This window comes from Myxine glutinosa, chromosome 11, assembly GCF_964187855.1.
Source record: "Myxine glutinosa chromosome 11, kmMyxGlut1.1, whole genome shotgun sequence".
Taxonomy (NCBI): Eukaryota; Metazoa; Chordata; class Myxini; order Myxiniformes; family Myxinidae; genus Myxine; species Myxine glutinosa.
This window is the reverse complement of record NC_136271.1, coordinates 70462870-70484170: the sequence shown is the minus strand read 5'-3', so window position 1 is coordinate 70484170 and position 21301 is coordinate 70462870. Positions and strand designations below refer to the sequence as shown.

Here is a 21301-nt window from a genome sequence, read left to right as displayed (position 1 = left end):
CTTTAAAAATTCTAGTATCCGGATCCGAATCTGGATCTTCACCAAAATCTAATCATTTCATCATTGTCACATACGCTACATCTCTGCCAAATTTCGTCCGAATCTGTCCACAACTTTTTGAGATATTTTGTTCACAAACAGACAGGGGTGAAAACATAACCTCCATCCACTTTTGGTGGCCGAGGTAATATGATAATCTGTGAAATGTGTTGAGAATGCAGTTGGTAACGTTCCTCTTGACATGATGGAGCCTCTTTAACTTTGGTATACAGTAAGTCCTTGCTTAACATCATCCCAGTTAACATTGTTTCGTTATTAAGTCGCTGATTTTTTAGATAACATACTCATTACCTCCGACACCAAAGGTGGATGTAGGTTATGTTTTCACCCCTGTCTGTCCGTCTTTCTCTGTCTTTCTGTGAGCAGGAAATCTCAAAGTGTTATGGACGGATTCGGACGAAATTTGGTGGACAGGTTGGGTATGTGATTCCCTTCATATATAGGTTGAAACCTCTCAGTATGGAAAGTATTTTGAACTGCATAAATGAAATTGGCGCCCCTTTATATGAACTTTTCTAGAGCATTACTTGGTTCCTCTTAAGAACACAAGGGCAGTCCAGCATGCACACGAGATTTTTTGAATGTCCCTTCTTTTTATCGTTTGGCATTTTCTACAAGCCATGGAATGTCCCTTCTTTTCTCAAGTTTGCCACATGACACATACCATGTATTAAAATGGGCCTTTTCTCTGCCACAGGCATTTTCCCAGGAATTTGCCTTTAATCATCACTGATATGTGTCGAATGGATTCCTCATGTCAGAAAACATATAAATGGATACCTTATTGAATACTAGCAGAAGTACCCAGCATTGCGGGGTGGGGGAGGGGAGGGGGAAGGGAAGGAAAGGGGAACGGGGGGGGGGGAAGGGAGGAGAGGGGGGGGAGGGGGAGGGGGAGGAACAGGGGGGAGGGGGAGGGGGAAGGGAAAGGGGAGGGGGAAGGGGTAGGGGGGAAAGGGAGGGGGAGGGGAGGGGTAGAGGGGGGGGTAGGATGGAGGGGGAGGAGGGAAGGGGAGGGGAGGGGGAAGGGGAGGGGGGAGGGGAAGGGGAGGACGGAGGGGGGAGGGGGAAGGGGAGGGGAGGAAGGGGAGGGCCAGTCAACAATGACGTTGCAGTTCTCATGGTAGGAGAGCAGCACAATAATCGCGACATCGTCCTGCATCTTCGCAACAACAGCACGAAGCGGATTTGGAGACTCACCGATCCTGTGATGCCCTCCAGTACGGCATTGCCGGGCGGGGGAAGGGAGACCCGTACATTCCCAACCCGTACATTCGCCCTCTCGACTCAAGCTCACTCGGACAAAAGCCTCGCACAAATTACACCGTGAAGGCCCAATGGCCATGTCTATGCCACAAATCAAGTACGTGAGCGAGTCGGGCGCACTGAATTGAAAATATATAGAACGCTCATACTCCGTGAAAAGTGTAGCCGCCGTGTCGCCATCTTGGTTAGCACGACTCGACCGACTCGCTTCGCGGATCTCGTTTGTTTTGAACGTGTCCCAGATTTTAAAAGCCAGACAACTGTTAAAATGCCATTTTGTGCGGCAATAAACTGCTCCAATCGGTTACGGAAGGGTTGTGGAAAGACGTTTCCCAGCTGTTTCAAAGACGTTTAATTCATATCGCACAAAATCGACACAAAACACAATCGTACAAAAGGTGAAAAAACGCAATCGCTTTTCGCTCTGAATTACGTGCAAACGCGTGACGGAAATCACCATCGCCCAGCATCGAGTGCCAACCAAGATGGCGCCCGGTAGCTGCATCTCCACCTATGTGGTGTGAATGGCAATGGTCATTCTATATATTTTCAGTTCAATGGTCTGGCGGCGGGGATGGAACATCACGTGATCGCTCTGAGCGAATCAGCGAGCTGCTCTGGCACCGGCTGAGATTCCGTGTATAATGTTCCTCGCTGAAATGCGCTGAGGTAAATATGAATAAAAAATATGGATCTCGTCAAATATTTTGAGGTAGGCCATGTCCTTCCCAGGCTCAATGGCCATGTCTATGCCAAATATCAAGCACGTGAGCCTCTCCGTTTAGGAGTCTATCGGTAACATTACACACACACACACACAAACTGTGTTTTATATATACTAGGGCATGCCCGTACTATATCTATATCTAAAATTATATCCCCCCCCCCTCTATTTACATGAAATGGTTTGGTCCAAAGCGAACGGCTTGCGAGTACGGTGACAATCCCCCCCCTCTATTTACATGAAATGGTTTGGTCCAAAGCGAACGGCTTGCGGAGTTTGGTAAAGAAATCGCCATAGCATGCACAAACGCGCAGGAAAGCGAAAGAATCGCAAATTAGTTTTAATTAGTTTTAAAACATCGTTTAACGCCAACATAGCGGCAACATAGTTTGCCAACGTGAAATAAATGAATACGCTCTCAAATGTGCCGTCCGAGGCAGAGTCTGTTCGGCACGTTCGGCACACGTGATAGCTCGCTGCTCTCTGATTGGTTGAATCGTTTTTTGGACATAGCTCGGTAACTACTTGTCCGATTAATATGAAACCTTGAAAAGGCACATCCTCGTGTCCCCAGCAATATACCTGGCAAGTTTAAAGTATATCGGACCCGTGGTTGTCGAGAAACAGCGGTCACAGACATACATACATACATACATACATACATACATACATACATACACACAGAGATTACTGGAATTATAGATAGATATAGATTATATCAGTAATAGTTGATCGTATATGCGGATTTTGGTTTTTCTCATTTATGTCCAAATCGGAGGGGAACTGCAGTTACCATAGAAACCAGCCATTTTGGCACCCTCAAGTTCTAGATTATACTTGGCTGAAATTACAAAATCAAGCAAAAACCCAGTGGGATCTTTATCACAAGATCAGACAAAAAGAAAATCCCACTTTGGCTGCCGGACTATCACCTTTTAAATGCTATGTGGTTGTGAACCACAGAGGCAGGAGAAGAAGCATGGGGTGGAATGGTGGGGGGGGGGGGGGGGGGTGCAGGAGATGAAGCATGGGGTGGAATGGGGGGCAGGAGATTAAGCATGGGGTGGAATGGGGGGCAAGAGAGGAAGCATGGGGTGGAATGGGGGGCAGGAGAGGAAGCCTGGGGTGGAATGGGGGGCGGAGAGGAGGCCTGGGGTGGAATGGGGGGCAGGAGAGGACGCATGGGGTGGAATGGGGGGCAGGAGAGGAAGCATAGGGTGGAATGGGGGGGCAGGAGAGGAAGCATGGGGTGGAATGGGGGGCCGGAGAGGAAGCATGGGGTGGAATGGGGGGCCGGAGAGGAAGCATGGGGTGGAAAGGGTGGCAGAGGAGGAAGCATGTGATGGAATGGGGGGCAGGAGAGGAATCATGTGGTGGAATGGGGGGCAGGAGAGGAATCATGGGGTGGAATGGGGGCAGGAGAGGAAGCATAGGGTGGAATGGGGGGCAGGAGAGGAAGCATGGGGTGGAATGGGGGCCAGGAGAGGAAGCATGGGGTGGAATGGGGGGCAGGAGAGGAATCATGTGGTGGAATGGGGGGCAGGAGAGGAATCATGGGGTGGAATGGGGGCAGGAGAGGAAGCATAGGGTGGAATGGGGGGCAGGAGAGGAAGCATGGGGTGGAATGGGGGGCAGGAGAGGAAGCATGGGGTGGAATGGGGGGCAGGAGAGGAAGCATGGGGTGGAATGGGGGCCAGGAGAGGAAGCATGGGGTGGAATGGGGGGCAGGAGATTAAGCATGGGGTGGAATGGGGGGCAGGAGATTAAGCATGGGGTGGAATGGGGGGCAAGAGAGGAAGCATGGGGTGGAATGGGGGGCAGGAGAGGAAGCCTGGGGTGGAATGGGGGGTGGAGAGGAAGCCTGGGGTGGAATGGGGGGCAGGAGAGGACGCATGTGGTGGAATGGGGGGCAGGAGAGGAAGCATGGGGTGGAATGGGGGGACAGGAGAGGAAGCATGGGGTGGAATGGGGGGCCGGAGAGGAAGCATGGGGTGGAATGGGGGGCCGGAGAGGAAGCATGGGGTGGAAAGGGTGGCAGAAGAGGAAGCATGTGATGGAATGGGGGGCAGGAGAGGAATCATGTGGTGGAATGGGGGGCAGGAGAGGAATCATGGGGTGGAATGGGGGCAGGAGAGGAAGCATAGGGTGGAATGGGGGGCAGGAGAGGAAGCATGGGGTGGAATGGGGGCCAGGAGAGGAAGCATGGGGTGGAATGGGGGGCAGGAGAGGAATCATGTGGTGGAATGGGGGGCAGGAGAGGAATGATGGGGTGGAATGGGGGCAGGAGAGGAAGCATAGGGTGGAATGGGGGGCAGGAGAGGAAGCATGGGGTGGAAAGGGGGGCAGGAGAGGAAGCATGGGGTGGAATGGGGGCCAGGAGAGGAAGCATGGGCTGGAATGGGGGGCAGGAGAAGCAGCATGGGGTGGAATGGGGGGCAGGGGAGGAGGAGAGGGGTGAAGGATGTGCTGTTGTGAGCTCTCGGGCACGGCCTGTTTATCTGGTGCCCAAGTAGTGACTGGTTTGCTGATACTGCAATAAACAGTTGAGCCTTTGCTCTTATGGAATCCTTGAAAGCACACAACGCGACAACCGCCACAACCACAACACAACCACCAACCGCCACAAACCCAGCACAACCACAACACAACCACCTACCGCCACAAACCCAGCACAACCACCTACCTCCACAAACCCAGCACAACCACCTACCTCCACAAACCCAGCACAACCACATACCTCCACAAACCCAGCACAACCACATACCTCCACAAACCCAGCATACCACCGTCCTCCACAAACCCAGCACAACCACCGCCCTCCACAAACCCAGCACAACCACATACCTCCACAAACCCAGCATACCACCGTCCTCCACAAACCCAGCACAACCACCGCCCTCCACAAACCAAGCACAACCACCTACCTCCACAAACCCAGCACAACCACCTACCTCCACAAACCCAGCACAACCACCTACCACCACAAACACAGCACAACCACCAACCGCCACAAACCCAGCACAACCACAACACAACCACCTACCTCCACAAACCCAGCACAACCACCTACCTCCACAAACCCAGCACAACCACCTACCACCACAAAAACAGCACAACCACCAACCGCCACAAACCCAGCACAACCACAACACAACCACCTACCGCCACAAACCCAGCACAACCACCTACCTTCACAAACCCAGCATAACCACCTACCTCCACAAACCCAGCACAACCACATACCTCCACAAACCCAGCATACCACCGTCCTCCACAAACCCAGCACAACCACCGCCCTCCACAAACCCAGCACAACCACATAACTCCACAAACCCAGCATACCACCGTCCTCCACAAACCCAGCACAACCACCGCCCGCCACAAACCCAGCACAACCACATACCTCCACAAACCCAGCATACCACCGTCCTCCACAAACCCAGCACAACCACCGCCCGCCACAAACCCAGCACAACCACCTACCACCACAAACACAGCACTACCACCGCCCTCCACAAACCCAGCACAACCACCTACCTACACAAACCCAGCACAACCACCGCCCTCCACAAACCCAGCACAACCACCTACCTCCACAAACCCAGCACAACCACATACCTCCACAAACCCAGCATACCACCGTCCTCCACAAACCCAGCACAACTACCGCCCTCCACAAACCCAGCACAACCACCTACCTCCACAAACCCAGCACAACCACCTACCACCACAAACACAGCACAACCAACTACCACCACAAACACAGCACAACCACCTACCTACACAAACCCAGCACAACCACCTACCACCACAAACACAGCACAACGACCTACATCCACAAACCCAGCACAACCACCTAACCACCACAAACACAGCACAACCACCTACCTCCACAAACCCAGCACAATCACATAACTCCACAAACCCAGCACAACCATCTCCCACCACAAACCCAGCACAACCACAGCACAACCACCTACCGCCACAAACCCAGCACAATCACCTACCACCACAAACCCAGCACAACCACAGCACAACCACCTACCACCACAAACAGAGCACAACCACCTACCTCCTCAAACCCAGCACAATCACCTAACTCCACAAACCCAGCACAACCACCTCCCACCACAAACCCAGCACAACCACCTACCGCCACAAACACGGCACAACCACCTACCGCCACAAACCCAGCACAACCACCTACCGCCACAAACCCAGCACAACCACCTCCCGCCACAAACCCAGCACAACCACCTACCGCCACAAACCCAGCACAACCACCTACCGCCACAAACCCAGCACAACCACCTACCGCCGCAAACCCAGCACAACCACCTCCCGCCACAAACCCAGCACAACCACCTACCGCCACAAACCCAGCACAACCACATACCTCCACAAACCCAGCATACCACCGTCCTCCACAAACCCAGCACAACCACCGCCCTGCACAAACCCAGCACAACCACCTCCCGCCACAAACCCAGCACAACCACCTACCACCACAAACACAGCACAACCACCGCCCGCCACAAACCCAGCACAACCACCTCCCGCCACAAACCCAGCACAACCACCTCCTGCCACAAACCCAGCACAACCACCTACCACCACAAACCCAGCACAACCACCTACCACCACAAACCCAGCACAACCACCGCCCTCCACAAACCCAGCACAACCACCTCCCGCCACAAACCCAGCACAACCACCTACCACCACAAACACAGCACAACCAACTACCGCCACAAACCCAGCACAACCACCTACCGCCACAAACCCAGCACAACCACCTACCGCCACAAACCCAGCACAACCACCTACCGCCGCAAACCCAGCACAACCACCTACCACCACAAACCCAGCACAACCACCTACCTCCACAAACCCAGCACAACCACATACCTCCACAAACCCAGCATACCACCGTCCTCCACAAACCCAGCACAACCACCGCCCTCCACAAACCCAGCACAACCACATACCTCCACAAACCCAGCATACCACCGTCCTCCACAAACCCAGCACAACCACCACCCTCCACAAACCCAGCACAACCACATACCTCCACAAACCCAGCATACCACCGTCCTCCACAAACTCAGCACAACCACCGCCCTCCACAAACCCAGCACAACCACCTACCACCACAAACACAGCACAACCAACTACCTCCACAAACCCAGCACAACCACCTACCTACACAAACCCAGCACAACCACCGCCCTCCACAAACCCAGCACAACCACCTACCTCCACAAACCCAGCACAACCACATACCTCCACAAACCCAGCATACCACCGTCCTCCACAAACCCAGCACAACTACTGCCCTCCACAAACCCAGCACAACCACCTACCTCCACAAACCCAGCACAACCACCTACCACCACAAACACAGCACAACCAACTACCACCACAAACACAGCACAACCACCTACCTACACAAACCCAGCACAACCACCTACCACCACAAACACAGCACAACCACCTACATCCACAAACCCAGCACAACCACCTACCACCACAAACACAGCACAACCACCTACCTCCACAAACCCAGCACAATCACATAACTCCACAAACCCAGCACAACCATCTCCCACCACAAACCCAGCACAACCACAGCACAACCACCTACCGCCACAAACCCAGCACAATCACCTACCACCACAAACCCAGCACAACCACAGCACAACCACCTACCACCACAAACAGAGCACAACCACCTACCTCCACAAACCCAGCACAATCACCTAACTCCACAAACCCAGCACAACCACCTCCCACCACAAACCCAGCACAACCACCTACCGCCACAAACACGGCACAACCACCTACCGCCACAAACCCAGCACAACCACCTACCGCCACAAACCCAGCACAACCACCTCCCGCCACAAACCCAGCACAACCACCTACCGCCACAAACCCAGCACAACCACCTACCGCCACAAACCCAGCACAACCACCTACCGCCGCAAACCCAGCACAACCACCTCCCGCCACAAACCCAGCACAACCACCTACCGCCACAAACCCAGCACAACCACATACCTCCACAAACCCAGCATACCACCGTCCTCCACAAACCCAGCACAACCACCGCCCTCCACAAACCCAGCACAACCACCTCCCGCCACAAACCCAGCACAACCACCTACCACCACAAACACAGCACAACCACCGCCCTCCACAAACCCAGCACAACCACCTCCCGCCACAAACCCAGCACAACCACCTCCTGCCACAAACCCAGCACAACCACCTACCACCACAAACCCAGCACAACCACCTACCACCACAAACCCAGCACAACCACCGCCCTCCACAAACCCAGCACAACCACCTCCCGCCACAAACCCAGCACAACCACCTACCACCACAAACCCAGCACAACCGCCTCCTGCCACAAACCCAGCACAACCGCCTCCTGCCACAAACCCAGCACAACCACCTACCACCACAAACCCAGCACAACCACCTACCACCACAAACCCAGCACAACCACCTACCACCACAAACCCAGCACAACCACCGCCCTCCACAAACCCAGCACAACCACCTCCCGCCACAAACCCAGCACAACCACCTACCACCACAAACCCAGCACAACCGCCTCCTGCCACAAACCCAGCACAACCACCACCCTCCACAAACCCAGCACAACCACATACCTCCACAAACCCAGCATACCACCGTCCTCCACAAACTCAGCACAACCACCGCCCTCCACAAACCCAGCACAACCACCTACCACCACAAACACAGCACAACCAACTACCTCCACAAACCCAGCACAACCACCTACCTACACAAACCCAGCACAACCACCGCCCTCCACAAACCCAGCACAACCACCTACCTCCACAAACCCAGCACAACCACATACCTCCACAAACCCAGCATACCACCGTCCTCCACAAACCCAGCACAACTACCGCCCTCCACAAACCCAGCACAACCACCTACCTCCACAAACCCAGCACAACCACCTACCACCACAAACACAGCACAACCAACTACCACCACAAACACAGCACAACCACCTACCTACACAAACCCAGCACAACCACCTACCACCACAAACACAGCACAACCACCTACATCCACAAACCCAGCACAACCACCTACCACCACAAACACAGCACAACCACCTACCTCCACAAACCCAGCACAATCACATAACTCCACAAACCCAGCACAACCATCTCCCACCACAAACCCAGCACAACCACAGCACAACCACCTACCGCCACAAACCCAGCACAATCACCTACCACCACAAACCCAGCACAACCACAGCACAACCACCTACCACCACAAACAGAGCACAACCACCTACCTCCACAAACCCAGCACAATCACCTAACTCCACAAACCCAGCACAACCACCTCCCACCACAAACCCAGCACAACCACCTACCGCCACAAACACGGCACAACCACCTACCGCCACAAACCCAGCACAACCACCTACCGCCACAAACCCAGCACAACCACCTCCCGCCACAAACCCAGCACAACCACCTACCGCCACAAACCCAGCACAACCACCTACCGCCACAAACCCAGCACAACCACCTACCGCCACAAACCCAGCACAACCACCTACCGCCGCAAACCCAGCACAACCACCTCCCGCCACAAACCCAGCACAACCACCTACCGCCACAAACCCAGCACAACCACCTACCGCCACAAACCCAGCATACCACCGTCCTCCACAAACCCAGCACAACCACCGCCCTCCACAAACCCAGCACAACCACCTCCCGCCACAAACCCAGCACAACCACCTACCACCACAAACACAGCACAACCACCGCCCTCCACAAACCCAGCACAACCACCTCCCGCCACAAACCCAGCACAACCACCTCCTGCCACAAACCCAGCACAACCACCTACCACCACAAACCCAGCACAACCACCTACCACCACAAACCCAGCACAACCACCGCCCTCCACAAACCCAGCACAACCACCTCCCGCCACAAACCCAGCACAACCACCTACCACCACAAACACAGCACAACCAACTACCGCCACAAACCCAGCACAACCACCTACCGCCACAAACCCAGCACAACCACCTACCGCCACAAACCCAGCACAACCACCTCCTGCCACAAACCCAGCACAACCACCTACCGCCACACACCCAGCACAACCGCCTCCAGCCACAAACCCAGCACAACCACCTACCGCCACAAACCCAGCACAACCGCCTCCTGCCACAAACGCAACACAACCACCTACCGCCACAAACCCAGCACAACCACCTCCTGCCACAAACCCAGCACAACCACCTACCACCACAAACCCAGCACAACCACCTACCGCCACAAACCCAGCACAACCACCTCCTGCCACAAACCCAGCACAACCGCCTCCTGTCACAAACCCAGCACAACCACCTACCACCACAAACCCAGCACAACCACCTACCGCCACAAACACGGCACAACCACCTACCGCCACAAACCCAGCACAACCACCTACCGCCACAAACCCAGCACAACCACCTCCCGCCACAAACCCAGCACAACCACCTACCGCCACAAACCCAGCACAACCACCTACCGCCACAAACCCAGCACAACCACCTACCGCCGCAAACCCAGCACAACCACCTCCCGCCACAAACCCAGCACAACCACCTACCGCCACAAACCCAGCACAACCACCTACCGCCACAAACCCAGCATACCACCGTCCTCCACAAACCCAGCACAACCACCGCCCTCCACAAACCCAGCACAACCACCTCCCGCCACAAACCCAGCACAACCACCTACCACCACAAACACAGCACAACCACCGCCCTCCACAAACCCAGCACAACCACCTCCCGCCACAAACCCAGCACAACCACCTCCTGCCACAAACCCAGCACAACCACCTACCACCACAAACCCAGCACAACCACCTACCACCACAAACCCAGCACAACCACCGCCCTCCACAAACCCAGCACAACCACCTCCCGCCACAAACCCAGCACAACCACCTACCACCACAAACACAGCACAACCAACTACCGCCACAAACCCAGCACAACCACCTACCGCCACAAACCCAGCACAACCACCTACCGCCACAAACCCAGCACAACCACCTCCTGCCACAAACTCAGCACAACCGCCTCCTGCCACAAACCCAGCACAACCACCTACCGCCACACACCCAGCACAACCGCCTCCAGCCACAAACCCAGCACAACCACCTACCGCCACAAACCCAGCACAACCGCCTCCTGCCACAAACCCAACACAACCACCTACCGCCACAAACCCAGCACAACCACCTCCTGCCACAAACCCAGCACAACCACCTACCACCACAAACCCAGCACAACCACCTACCGCCACAAACCCAGCACAACCACCTCCTGCCACAAACCCAGCACAACCGCCTCCTGTCACAAACCCAGCACAACCACCTACCACCACAAACCCAGCACAACCGCCTCCTGCCACAAACCCAGCACAACCACCTACCGCCACAAACCCAGCACAACCGCCTCCCGCCACAAACCCAGCACAACCACCTACCGCCACAAACCCAGCACAACCACCTACCGCCACAAACCCAGCACAACCACCTACCGCCACAAACCCAGCATAACCAGCTACAACAGATTTGTGCGAATTACCCACCCCAAACACGGATTGTTTGCCGTGGACCTGACACACAATGACCAAGTTTATTTTCTCCATAAAAACGAATCTTAAAGATCCACGTGTTAAACGACGCACGTGACACACACGTACGTTTCCTTTGACAGGTGGGTTCGGGTTTGCGCTGAAGCACATGAGTGCCCCCTCGTGGTACTTCGTCCAATTATAATTTTGAAATCTGATCATCTGAATTTTATTATGCCCACCCCATGTATCCTCTCCTGCCTCCATTCAACACCATGTTTCTTCTCCAGCCCCCATTCCACCCCATGCTTCCTCTCATTTTGTTTTTTTAACAAGATCGAGGCTCGTGTAAGAGCGAACATTAATGACAAAAAACATGAAACGGACATATAAAAGATATAATAAAGGGAGCGGGAGACAAGATGGGGAAAGAGAGGGAAGCACACAAGTACAAAAGTAGCGAACAGGGACATCGGGAAATCTGTGGGAGGTGGAGGGCTTGGGGTGAGGAGGCATGGGAAGGGGGGGGGGGGGAGGGGAATGGACACTGCCAGGACGACCAGGAAAGAAGTCGGTATTTCAAAAAAGTGGATCTGTGGTGAATTAATGGGGATAGAAAAGATCAAGGTTTTGGATGGGGGAAGATAAGAGATGGTGGTGAACAGCTGCTTTAAAGACCTGGAGGGAGGAGAGGTCTTTCACTCACTCACCGCAGGCAGGTTGGTGGTCTTTCCGTCTTCTACCGACTCCTCTCTGGCCTTGCCCCCCTAGCTCTCTCTGGGCTCTGTCCCCCAAATATTCCTACAGGTGGCACAAGATCTGCCTGCAACCCTCTTATGGTCAAACTGCCAAAATCAAGACTCTCTGCTCACCTTCACTCCTTCATTCCTCTTTTCTCCCGCCTCTGGAACAAACTCCCTCACTCTCTTCAATCCCACTCCACCCTCCAGGTCTTTAAAACAGCTGTTCACCACCATCTCTTATCTTCCCCCATCCAAAACCTTGATCTTTTCTACCCCCGCTAATTTCACCCCAAATCCACTTTTTTGAAATACCAACTTCTGTCCTGGAAGTCCTTGGTGTCCTTGTGTTTTATACTTCTCCCACCTCCCCCCCCCCCTTCCCACGCCGCCTCCCCCCCAAGCCCTCTTCCTCCCACACATTCCCGATGTCCCTCACAAATGTTGTGTTAATGTTTATGTTGTGCTTCCCCTTCTCTCCCCATCTTGTCTACCGCTCCCCTTTTTATATACTTTGTTTGTTTGTCTGTTTGATTTGTTTGTGTGATAAATGTTAGCTCTTTCACGAGCCTCGATTATGTATACAAAAAAAAGAAGAAAAAAAAGAGAGAGTGTGGGGGTTTGTTCCAGAGGAGGGGGGTAAAGAGGAATGAAGGAGTGAAGGTGAGCAGAGGGTCTTGATTTTGGCAGTTTCACCCGAAGAGGGTTGCTGGCAGATCTTGTGCGACCTGTATGAATATTTAGGGGAGCAAGGCCGGAGTCGGTAGAAGACAGAAAGACCACCAACTGCCTGCGGTGAGTGAGTGAAAGGCCCTCACATTCAGCTTCATTGCGGGAGATTCCAATGATTCTGAGAGCTTCTTTTTTTTCTTTTTTTTTGTATACTGAATCGAGGCTCGTGAAAGAACTAAACATTTATTTCACAAACAAATCAACCAGACAAACAAAAATATATAAAAAGAGGGAGCGGAAGACAAGATGGGGAGAGAAGGGGAAGACACACAAACCCAACATTTGAGAGCAGGGAGATGTGTGGGAGGGAGAGGGCTTGGGGGGAGAGGAGCCCGTGGGAAGGGGCGGGGGGGGGGGGGGAAGTATAAAAACACAAGGACACCAAGGGACTTCCAGGACAGAAGTTGGTATTTCAAAAAAAGTGGATTTGGGGTGAAATTAGCGGGGGTAGCAAAGATCAAGGTTTTGGATGGGGGAAGATAAGAGATGGCGGTGAACAGCTGTTTTAAAGACCTGGAGGGTGGAGTGGGATTGAAGAGAGTGAGGGAGTTTTTCCAGAGGCGGGAGAAAAGAGGAATGAAGGAGTGAAGGTGAGCAGAGAGTCTTGATTTTGGCAGTTTGACCATAAGAGGGTTGCAGGCAGATCTTGTGCGACCTGTAGGAATATTTGGGGGACAGAGCCCAGAGAGAGCTAGGGGGGCAAGGCCAGAGAGGAGTCGGTAGAAGACGGAAAGACCACCAACCTGCCTGCGGTGAGTGAGTGAAAGGCCCTTGGAGTTAGCTTCATCGCGGGAGATTCCAATGATTCTGAACGCTTTGGTTTCAACAGCGTGAAGACGAGCTCGGTGTGAGGCAGGAGCACCAGCCCAGAGGGGGGAACAGTATTCCATTGAGCTGCGGATGAAAGCCTTGCATGTGGTGAGGAGCTCAGGTGTGCCAAGGAAGGACTTCGCACGACGGAGAATGCCCAGTCGGCGACTGGCTTTGGAGGCCAGATTTGAAATGTGGTTTTCCCAGGAAAGATCATGGCAGATAGTGAGGCCCAAAAGCTTGAGTGACAGAACTTCTTGGAGAGGATTGTTCAGAAAGTAGATGGGAAGGTTTTCCAGTCGGTCTTTTCGGAGAGACACAGTGAGAGTGTGAGATTTGTCAGGATTGAAAGACACGTTCCATTTGTTTGACCAGTCTGTGATTTTGTCCAGGTCTGCAGAGAGTGAGTAGGCTGCAGACTGCCGATTTCGGGGATGAGGAATGGGGCGGCAGAGAGTGGTATCATCAGCAAAGAGATAGAGAGGATTTTCCAGAGAGTCTGAGAGATCATTGATGAAAACCAGAAAAAGCACAGGGCCCAGAACACTACCTTGGGGAAGTCCAGCCTGAACAGGAAGGGGGAGATGAGAGAAATCCATTCAGGGCCACATGTTGATTACGTCCAGCGAGGAAGTCTGCAAGCCATGCCCAGATTTCCATGTATAACATAGGAGGAGAGTTTGGTGAGCAGAGCGGGGTGCGAGACCGCATCGAAGGCACGTGATATGTCAAGGGAGACAGCGCTAATTTCCTGTTTGGCATTGAGGACCTCCATCCATTGTTGAGACAGCAGAAGCAGCATGTCCAGAATAGAATGACCTGGTCTGAATCCAAATTGATGATCTAAGATCAAGCCATTGGAGAAGAGGAAGGATTTGATATCCGAAGCAATGATGGATTTCATGACCTTGCTGATGATTGGGAGCAGGCTGATTGGTCTGTAGTTGCAAGGATCTGTTTTTGCACATTTTTTGTATAAAGCGGTAATGTTTGCTGATTTCCAAGATGCTGGCAGATGATCTTGAGCAAAAGAGAGGGTGAAGAGAACAGAGAGAGGGTGAGATGGAGTGGCAGAGCAGGATTGTAGGACTCGTGGGTTGATGCCGTCTGGTCCAGTTGCAGAATCAGAGTCGAGGTTTGACAGAAACTTCTCCACCTTGTCAGGAGAGAAGGACACAGAGTCCAGGAGCAGCTGGGTTCGATTGGGTAAGGTGGGTACAGAGAGAGAGATGGGTTTGGCACACAAGATTTTGAGGCATTCGGCTCTTTTATGTGCGGAGACAGCTGTGTAGCCGTTTGAGGTCAGGAAGGGGATGGAGGGGGAACAAACACCAGAAACAGATTTGACCATTCTATCCCATGCTTCCTTTCCTGACCCCCATTCCACCCCATGTTTCTCCTCCTGCACCCTCATTCCACGCCATGCTTCCTCTCCTGCCTCCATTCTGCACCATGCTTTCTCTTCTTCCCCCCATGCTTCCTCTCCTGCCACCCATTCCACCCAATGCTTCCTCTCCTGCCACTCATTCCACCCCATGCTTCCTCTCCTCCCTCCCATTCATCCTCTCCTGCCCCCCATGCCTCCTCTCCTGCCTCCCATTCCACCCCATGCTTCCTCTCATGCCTCCCATTCCTCCTCTACTGCCATCCCATTCCTCCTCTGCTGCACCCCATGCTTCCTCTCCTGCCTCCCATTCATCCTCTCCTGCACCCCATCCTTCCTCTCCTGCTTCCCATTCCACCCCATGGTTCCTCTCCTGCCTCCCATTCCTCCTCTACTGCCATCCCATTCCACCCCATGCTTCCTCTCCTGCCTCCCCTTCATCCTCTCCTGCACCCCATGCTTCCTCTCCTGCCTTCCATTCCACCCCATGCTTCCTCTCCTGCCTCCCATTCCACCCCATGCTTCCTCTCCTGCCTCCCATTCCTCCTCTACTGCCATCCCATTCCACCCCATTCATCCTCTCCTGCACGCCATGCTTCCTCTCCTGCCTCCCATTCATCCTCTCCTGCCTCCCATTCCACCCCATGCTTCCTCTCCTGCCTCCCATTCCTCCTCTACTGCCATCCCATTCCACCCCATTCATCCTCTCCTGCACGCCATGCTTCCTCTCCTGCCTCCCATTCATCCTCTCCTGTCCCCCATTCCACCCCATGCTTCCTCTCCTGCCTCCAATTCCTCCTCCACTGCCATCCCATTCCACCCCATTCCTCCTCTGCTGCACCCCATTCAATCCTATGCTTCCTCTCCTGCTCCCCATTCCTCCTCTTCTACCTCCATTCCACGCCATGCTTCCGCTCCAGCCCCCCATTCCCCCCTTCTACCCCCATTCCACCCCATGCTTCTTCTCCAGCCCCCCATTCCACCTCATGCTTCCTCTGCTGCCTCCCATTCCTCTTCTCCTGCCACCCATTCCTCCTCTCCTGCCACCCCATTCCCACCCCATTCCTCCTCTGCTGCACCCCATTCCATCCTATGCTGCTTCTCCTGCACCCCATTCCTCCTCTTCTACCCCCATTCCGCCCCATGCTTCTTCTCCTGCACCTCATTCAACACCATGCTTCCTCTCCTGCCTCCCATTCCTCCTCTACTGCAATCCCATTCCACCCCATGCTTCCTCTCCTGCCTCCCATTCATCCTCTCCTGCACCCCATGCTTCCTCTCCTGCCTTCCATCCCACCCAATGCTTCCTCTCCTGCCTCCCATTCCTCCTCGACTGCCATCCCATTCCACCCCATTCATCCTCTCCTGCACGCCATGCTTCCTCTCCTGCCTCCCTTTCATCCTCTCCTGCACCCCATGCTTCCTCTCCTGTCCCCCATTCCACCCCATGCCTCCTCTCCTGCCTCCCATTCCTCCTTTACTGCCACCCCATTCCACCCCATTCCTCCTCTGCTGCCTCCCATTCCATCCTATGCTCCCTCTCCTACTCCCCATTCCCCCTCTTCTACCCCCATTCCACGCCATGCTTCCTCTCCAGCCCCCCATTCCACCCCATGCTTCCTCTCCAGCCCCCTATCCCACCCCATGCTTCCTCTGCTGCCTCCCATTCCTCTTCTCCTGCCTCCCATTCCTCCTCTCCTGCCACCCCATTCCTCCTCTGCTGCACCCCATTCCATCCTATGCTTCTTCTCCTGCCCCCTATTCCTCCTCTCCTGTCCCCATTCCGCCCCATGCTTCCTCTCCTGTCCCCCATTCCACCCCATGCGCCCTCTCCTACGTCCCATTCCTCCTCTCCTGCCCCCCATTCCTCCTCTCCTGCTCCCCATTCCTCCTCTCCTGCCCCCCATTCCTCCTCTCCTGCCCCCATTCTGCCCCATTCCTCCGCTACTGCCCCCCATTCCGCCCTTTGCTTCCTGTCCTACCACCCAATTCGTCCCACACCCACTGACTGTTTGTCGAAAACTCCCTCTATCTTGGCTTTCAACTTTGTTGTTGTTTCCCTCCTCTCTCAACTGTTCTTTTTGTCCTGATGTGTTCAGTGTCGTAATATGAGTGAGCTCTTACACGAGCCTCGACTTTGTATACAAAAAATAAAACTCGGGTAAACAAGATGATCGTGAAGAAAGACACCAAGAGGATAGCAAATGGAATGAAAAAGTGTGGCAGGTAAGTGCAGGTAGATATATTTCTGACGGGTTTGGGGTTTCAGGTTTCAGATTAAAATTAAAAATAATGCTTGTCCTTTATGCCTTCAGGGTAGATAAATCTTTTCTTTGGCGATGAGGTTTCTCTTTTAGCTGCCTTCAGGGCGTATTGCATTTTAAAAGAAAACGTACCATTTGAAGTGCGTGGATAAATAACAGCTTGTTTCATAATGAGCGTTTGGCGGTTTTTGTAATCATTATTTTTTGGTCATGGCGGTCGTGGCAAAGGCCGTACAAGTGATTGTGACGAGTGATATAGGATCATTTCCAAGTCGGACCCATTTCAATCGAGACATTACTATCGGAGCACTGAAGGTAACGTGGTTTGTTATGTTTACTGTGGGGATGGGAGCTGTGGGGATGGTGTACTGATGAGCTCAGATGTAGTGATTGGAGGATGATGAGGTCAGGTATAGAGATGGTGTAATTATAATGGAGCAATGAGATTTGAGATGAACTTGATTATAGCCATAGGAGAGTTGTACTTTATATTTTTTACAGATTTAAGGGTCATGCAGGAACTTGTACCTGTTAATGTTATCACATGAAGTGCAAATGTTCATTATATATTGATGTACAGTCCTTTAATGTGAATTACGAGTTCATGAGTAGTCATTGGCACCTATCCTGAATTCTTGAAGAATTTGCGACCTCACGGACGTGATTGATTGGCTTCTCTTTTCACTAACATCCATGCAACTTGAGTCATACCATCAACCCGGAGAGAGGCTAACGTCATTGCCATCCTTAACCCAGGGAAACCTGCTAACCCATCTAGCTATCGGCCCGTATCTCTGCTATGTACGACATACACGCTGTTTGAGCGTGTCCTTCTGGCCAGGGTATGGGGACATGGTTTGCTGCTGAAAGAAAGCTGCCAGATTTTTCCAGTGCCTCACCACAATGCGTGTCCTTTCTTCTTTGCTTAGTAATTGGAGATATAGCATTTCACTTGGAGAGCAAACAAGCTCCATAAGGATTCTGAATGATGGCCTTCCCCATGGGTCCTGTCTTAGCTCCAATGCCCTTCAACATATTTGTGAGTGACATGCCTTGTACCATCTCCAGAACGTTTGCCTACACAGAAGATCTTGTCCTTGCTACCCAAGCAATTGACCTTGAATATTTCAGCAGTACTCTGTCGGGTCTCTTTGCTACCTCGGAGACATGCTGAATAGAGAAGGTGGATCAGACTCGGCAACGGTTGCTAGAGTGAGATGTGCGTCGAAGAAGTTTCGGGAACTGAGTGGCGTGCTGATGAGGAGGGGAGTGTCGTTGAAGCTGAAGGGAAAGGTGTATGCTGCAATTTGCTGCATGTGTGAGAAGTGTTATGATTTATGGGAGCGAAACATGGGTCATGAATGTAGAGCAGCAACGAAGGCTGGAAAGGGTGGAAATGCGAATGGTTCGGTGGATGTGCGGAGTATCGTTGAGAGAGAGGAAGACAAATGATGAATTGCGAAAGATGATGGGAATAGAGCCTGTGATTGATGCTGTGAAGAGGAACAGGTTGAGATGGTTTGGTCATGTGTTGAGGAAGGATGAAAGTGACTGGGTGAGAAGAGTGATGGAAATGAATGCAGAAGGAAGTAGAGGACGGGGAAGACCGAGAAAGACTTGGCTGAAGGTGGTGGAAGAAGAAATGTGGGCAAGGGGGTTAACAAGGAGAGATGCAGAAAATAGGGCAAAATGGAGAAGATTGTCATGGGGACCGCAAGGCTAACCCCCGCTCTAGCAGGGAAAATGGCCTTAAAATGCATGTTGTTGTTGTTGTTGTTGTTGTTGTTGTTGTTGTCTGTCGGGTCACAGAAACACCTAAAACAGGTCAGGGAAAAGATCAAGAGCAGGGAAAAGTCATCCGATGTGATGATGCGGATTATCAACTGTACACTGAAAACCCTCACAGTGGCTCCCAGTCGTGTCTAACATCCCATCTGATTTGTGTCGGAATGCAATAATGCTGAGAGAATGTTACTGCATCAAAGCCAACCCAGAGCTGAGAGAATGTTACTTCCAATCCTTGAAGACCCACATAATCTACCAAATATGCGACTCAAGTCACGCAAACCTTGCTGGGGATATACAATGTTTTGAGTGATGCGGAGTTCAATTCAAAGGACAAGTGATGCAATCTGTTGACAGACAACGGCATTGTTAACGAGAATGGCACTCGGTAGAGTGCATACCTCCGCCAGGCTGAACAGCTTACATTTTCTATCCTATTGATAGGCCAGATCTGGACCTGAACCAAAATCTAATCGACTTGTTCTTGTCACCTAACCGACTCATCCTAACTGAGTCAAAGGGAAGGGGTGGATTAAACTGAAATGACCAAACAAAGAGGTGAAAGAAAAAGGGAGTGTTTGGGGGGCAATGGGGTCATATGGGGTAGAAGAGATAATGAGTATGGATTTGGTAGGGGGGGGGGGGGGGTGGGTGGGTGACCTGAGGTAGTGGTGAACAAACAAACAACAACAACAGGCATTTTAAGGCCATTTTCCCTGCAAGAGCGGGGGTTAGCCTTGCGGCCCCCATGACAATGTTCTCCATTTTGCCCTATTTTCTGCATCTCCCCTTGTTAACCCCCTTGCCCGCATTTCTTCTTCGACCATCTTTAGCCATGTCTTTCTCGGTCTTCCCCGTCCTCTACTTCCTTCTACATTCATTTCCATCACTCTTTTCAACCAGTCACTTTCATCCTTCCTCAACAAATGACCAAACCATCTCAACCTGTTTCTCTTCACAGCATCCATCACAGGCTCTATTCCCATCATCTTTCGCAATTCATCATTTGTCTTCCTCTCTCTCAACGATACTCCGCACATCCACTGAACCATTCGCATTTCCACCCTTTCCAGCCTTCGTTTTTTTTTTTTTTTTTTTTTTTTTTTTTTTTTGTATACAAGATCGAGGCTCGTGAAAGAGCGAAAATTAATCACACAGAAAGACAAACAGACACATAAAACAAATAACATCGGGAGCGGTAGACAAGATGGGGAGAGAGGGGGAAGGACACAAACACAACATTTGAGAGCAGGGACCGAGAGACATGGAGACATCGAGAGATCTGTGGGAGGGAGAGGGCTTTGGGGGGGGAGGCATGTGAAGGGGGGAGGCATGTGAAGGGGGGGAGGCATGTGAAGGGGGGGGGGGGGTGGGAGAGGTATAAACATATGGACACTGCCAGGATTTCCAGGAAATAAGTTGGAATTTCAAACAAGGTGGATCTGGGGTGAATTAGTGGGGGTAGAAAAGATCAAGGTTATGGATGGGGGAAGATAAGAGATGGTGGTGAACAGCTGTTTTAAAGACCTGGAGGGAGGAGAGGGATTGAAGGGAGTATGGGAGTTTGTTCCACAGGCGGGAGAAAAGAGGAATGAAAGAGTGAAGGTGAGCAGAGAGCCGAGATTTCGGCAGTTTAACCATCAGAGGGTTGCTGGCAGATCTTGTGCGACCTGTAGGAATATTTGGGGGACAGAGCACGGAGAGAGCTGGGGGAGCAAGGCCGGAGAGGAGTCGGTAGAAGACAGAAAGACCACCTACCTGCCTGCGGTGAGTGAGTGAAAGGCCCTCAGAGATAGCTTCATCGCGGGAGATTCCAATGATTTTGAAAGCTTTGGATTCAACAGCGTGAAGCCGAGCCAGGTGTGAGGCAGGAGCACCAGCCCATA

The 21301-nt window shown here is 52.7% G+C and overlaps 1 protein-coding gene across 2 annotated transcripts in view; it reads left to right on the top strand.

Annotated features, from left to right (window-relative positions):
* Positions 1 to 17459: 17459 nt before the first annotated feature.
* The window catches only part of TBCB (tubulin folding cofactor B), a 38939-nt gene continuing 35097 nt past the window's right edge, over positions 17460 to 21301 (top strand). Inside the window, exon 1 of one of the 2 annotated variants that reach the window (XM_068130817.2) lies at positions 17460 to 17592. Coding sequence is in view for 1 of the 2 variants with exons in the window: in XM_068130816.2 (XP_067986917.2) it covers positions 17841 to 17945 (105 nt within the window). In the remaining variant the exon portion in view is untranslated. Of the gene's footprint in view, positions 17593 to 17725; positions 17946 to 21301 lie in introns of those variants that run through there. The other variant, XM_068130816.2, reaches the window with a different exon arrangement.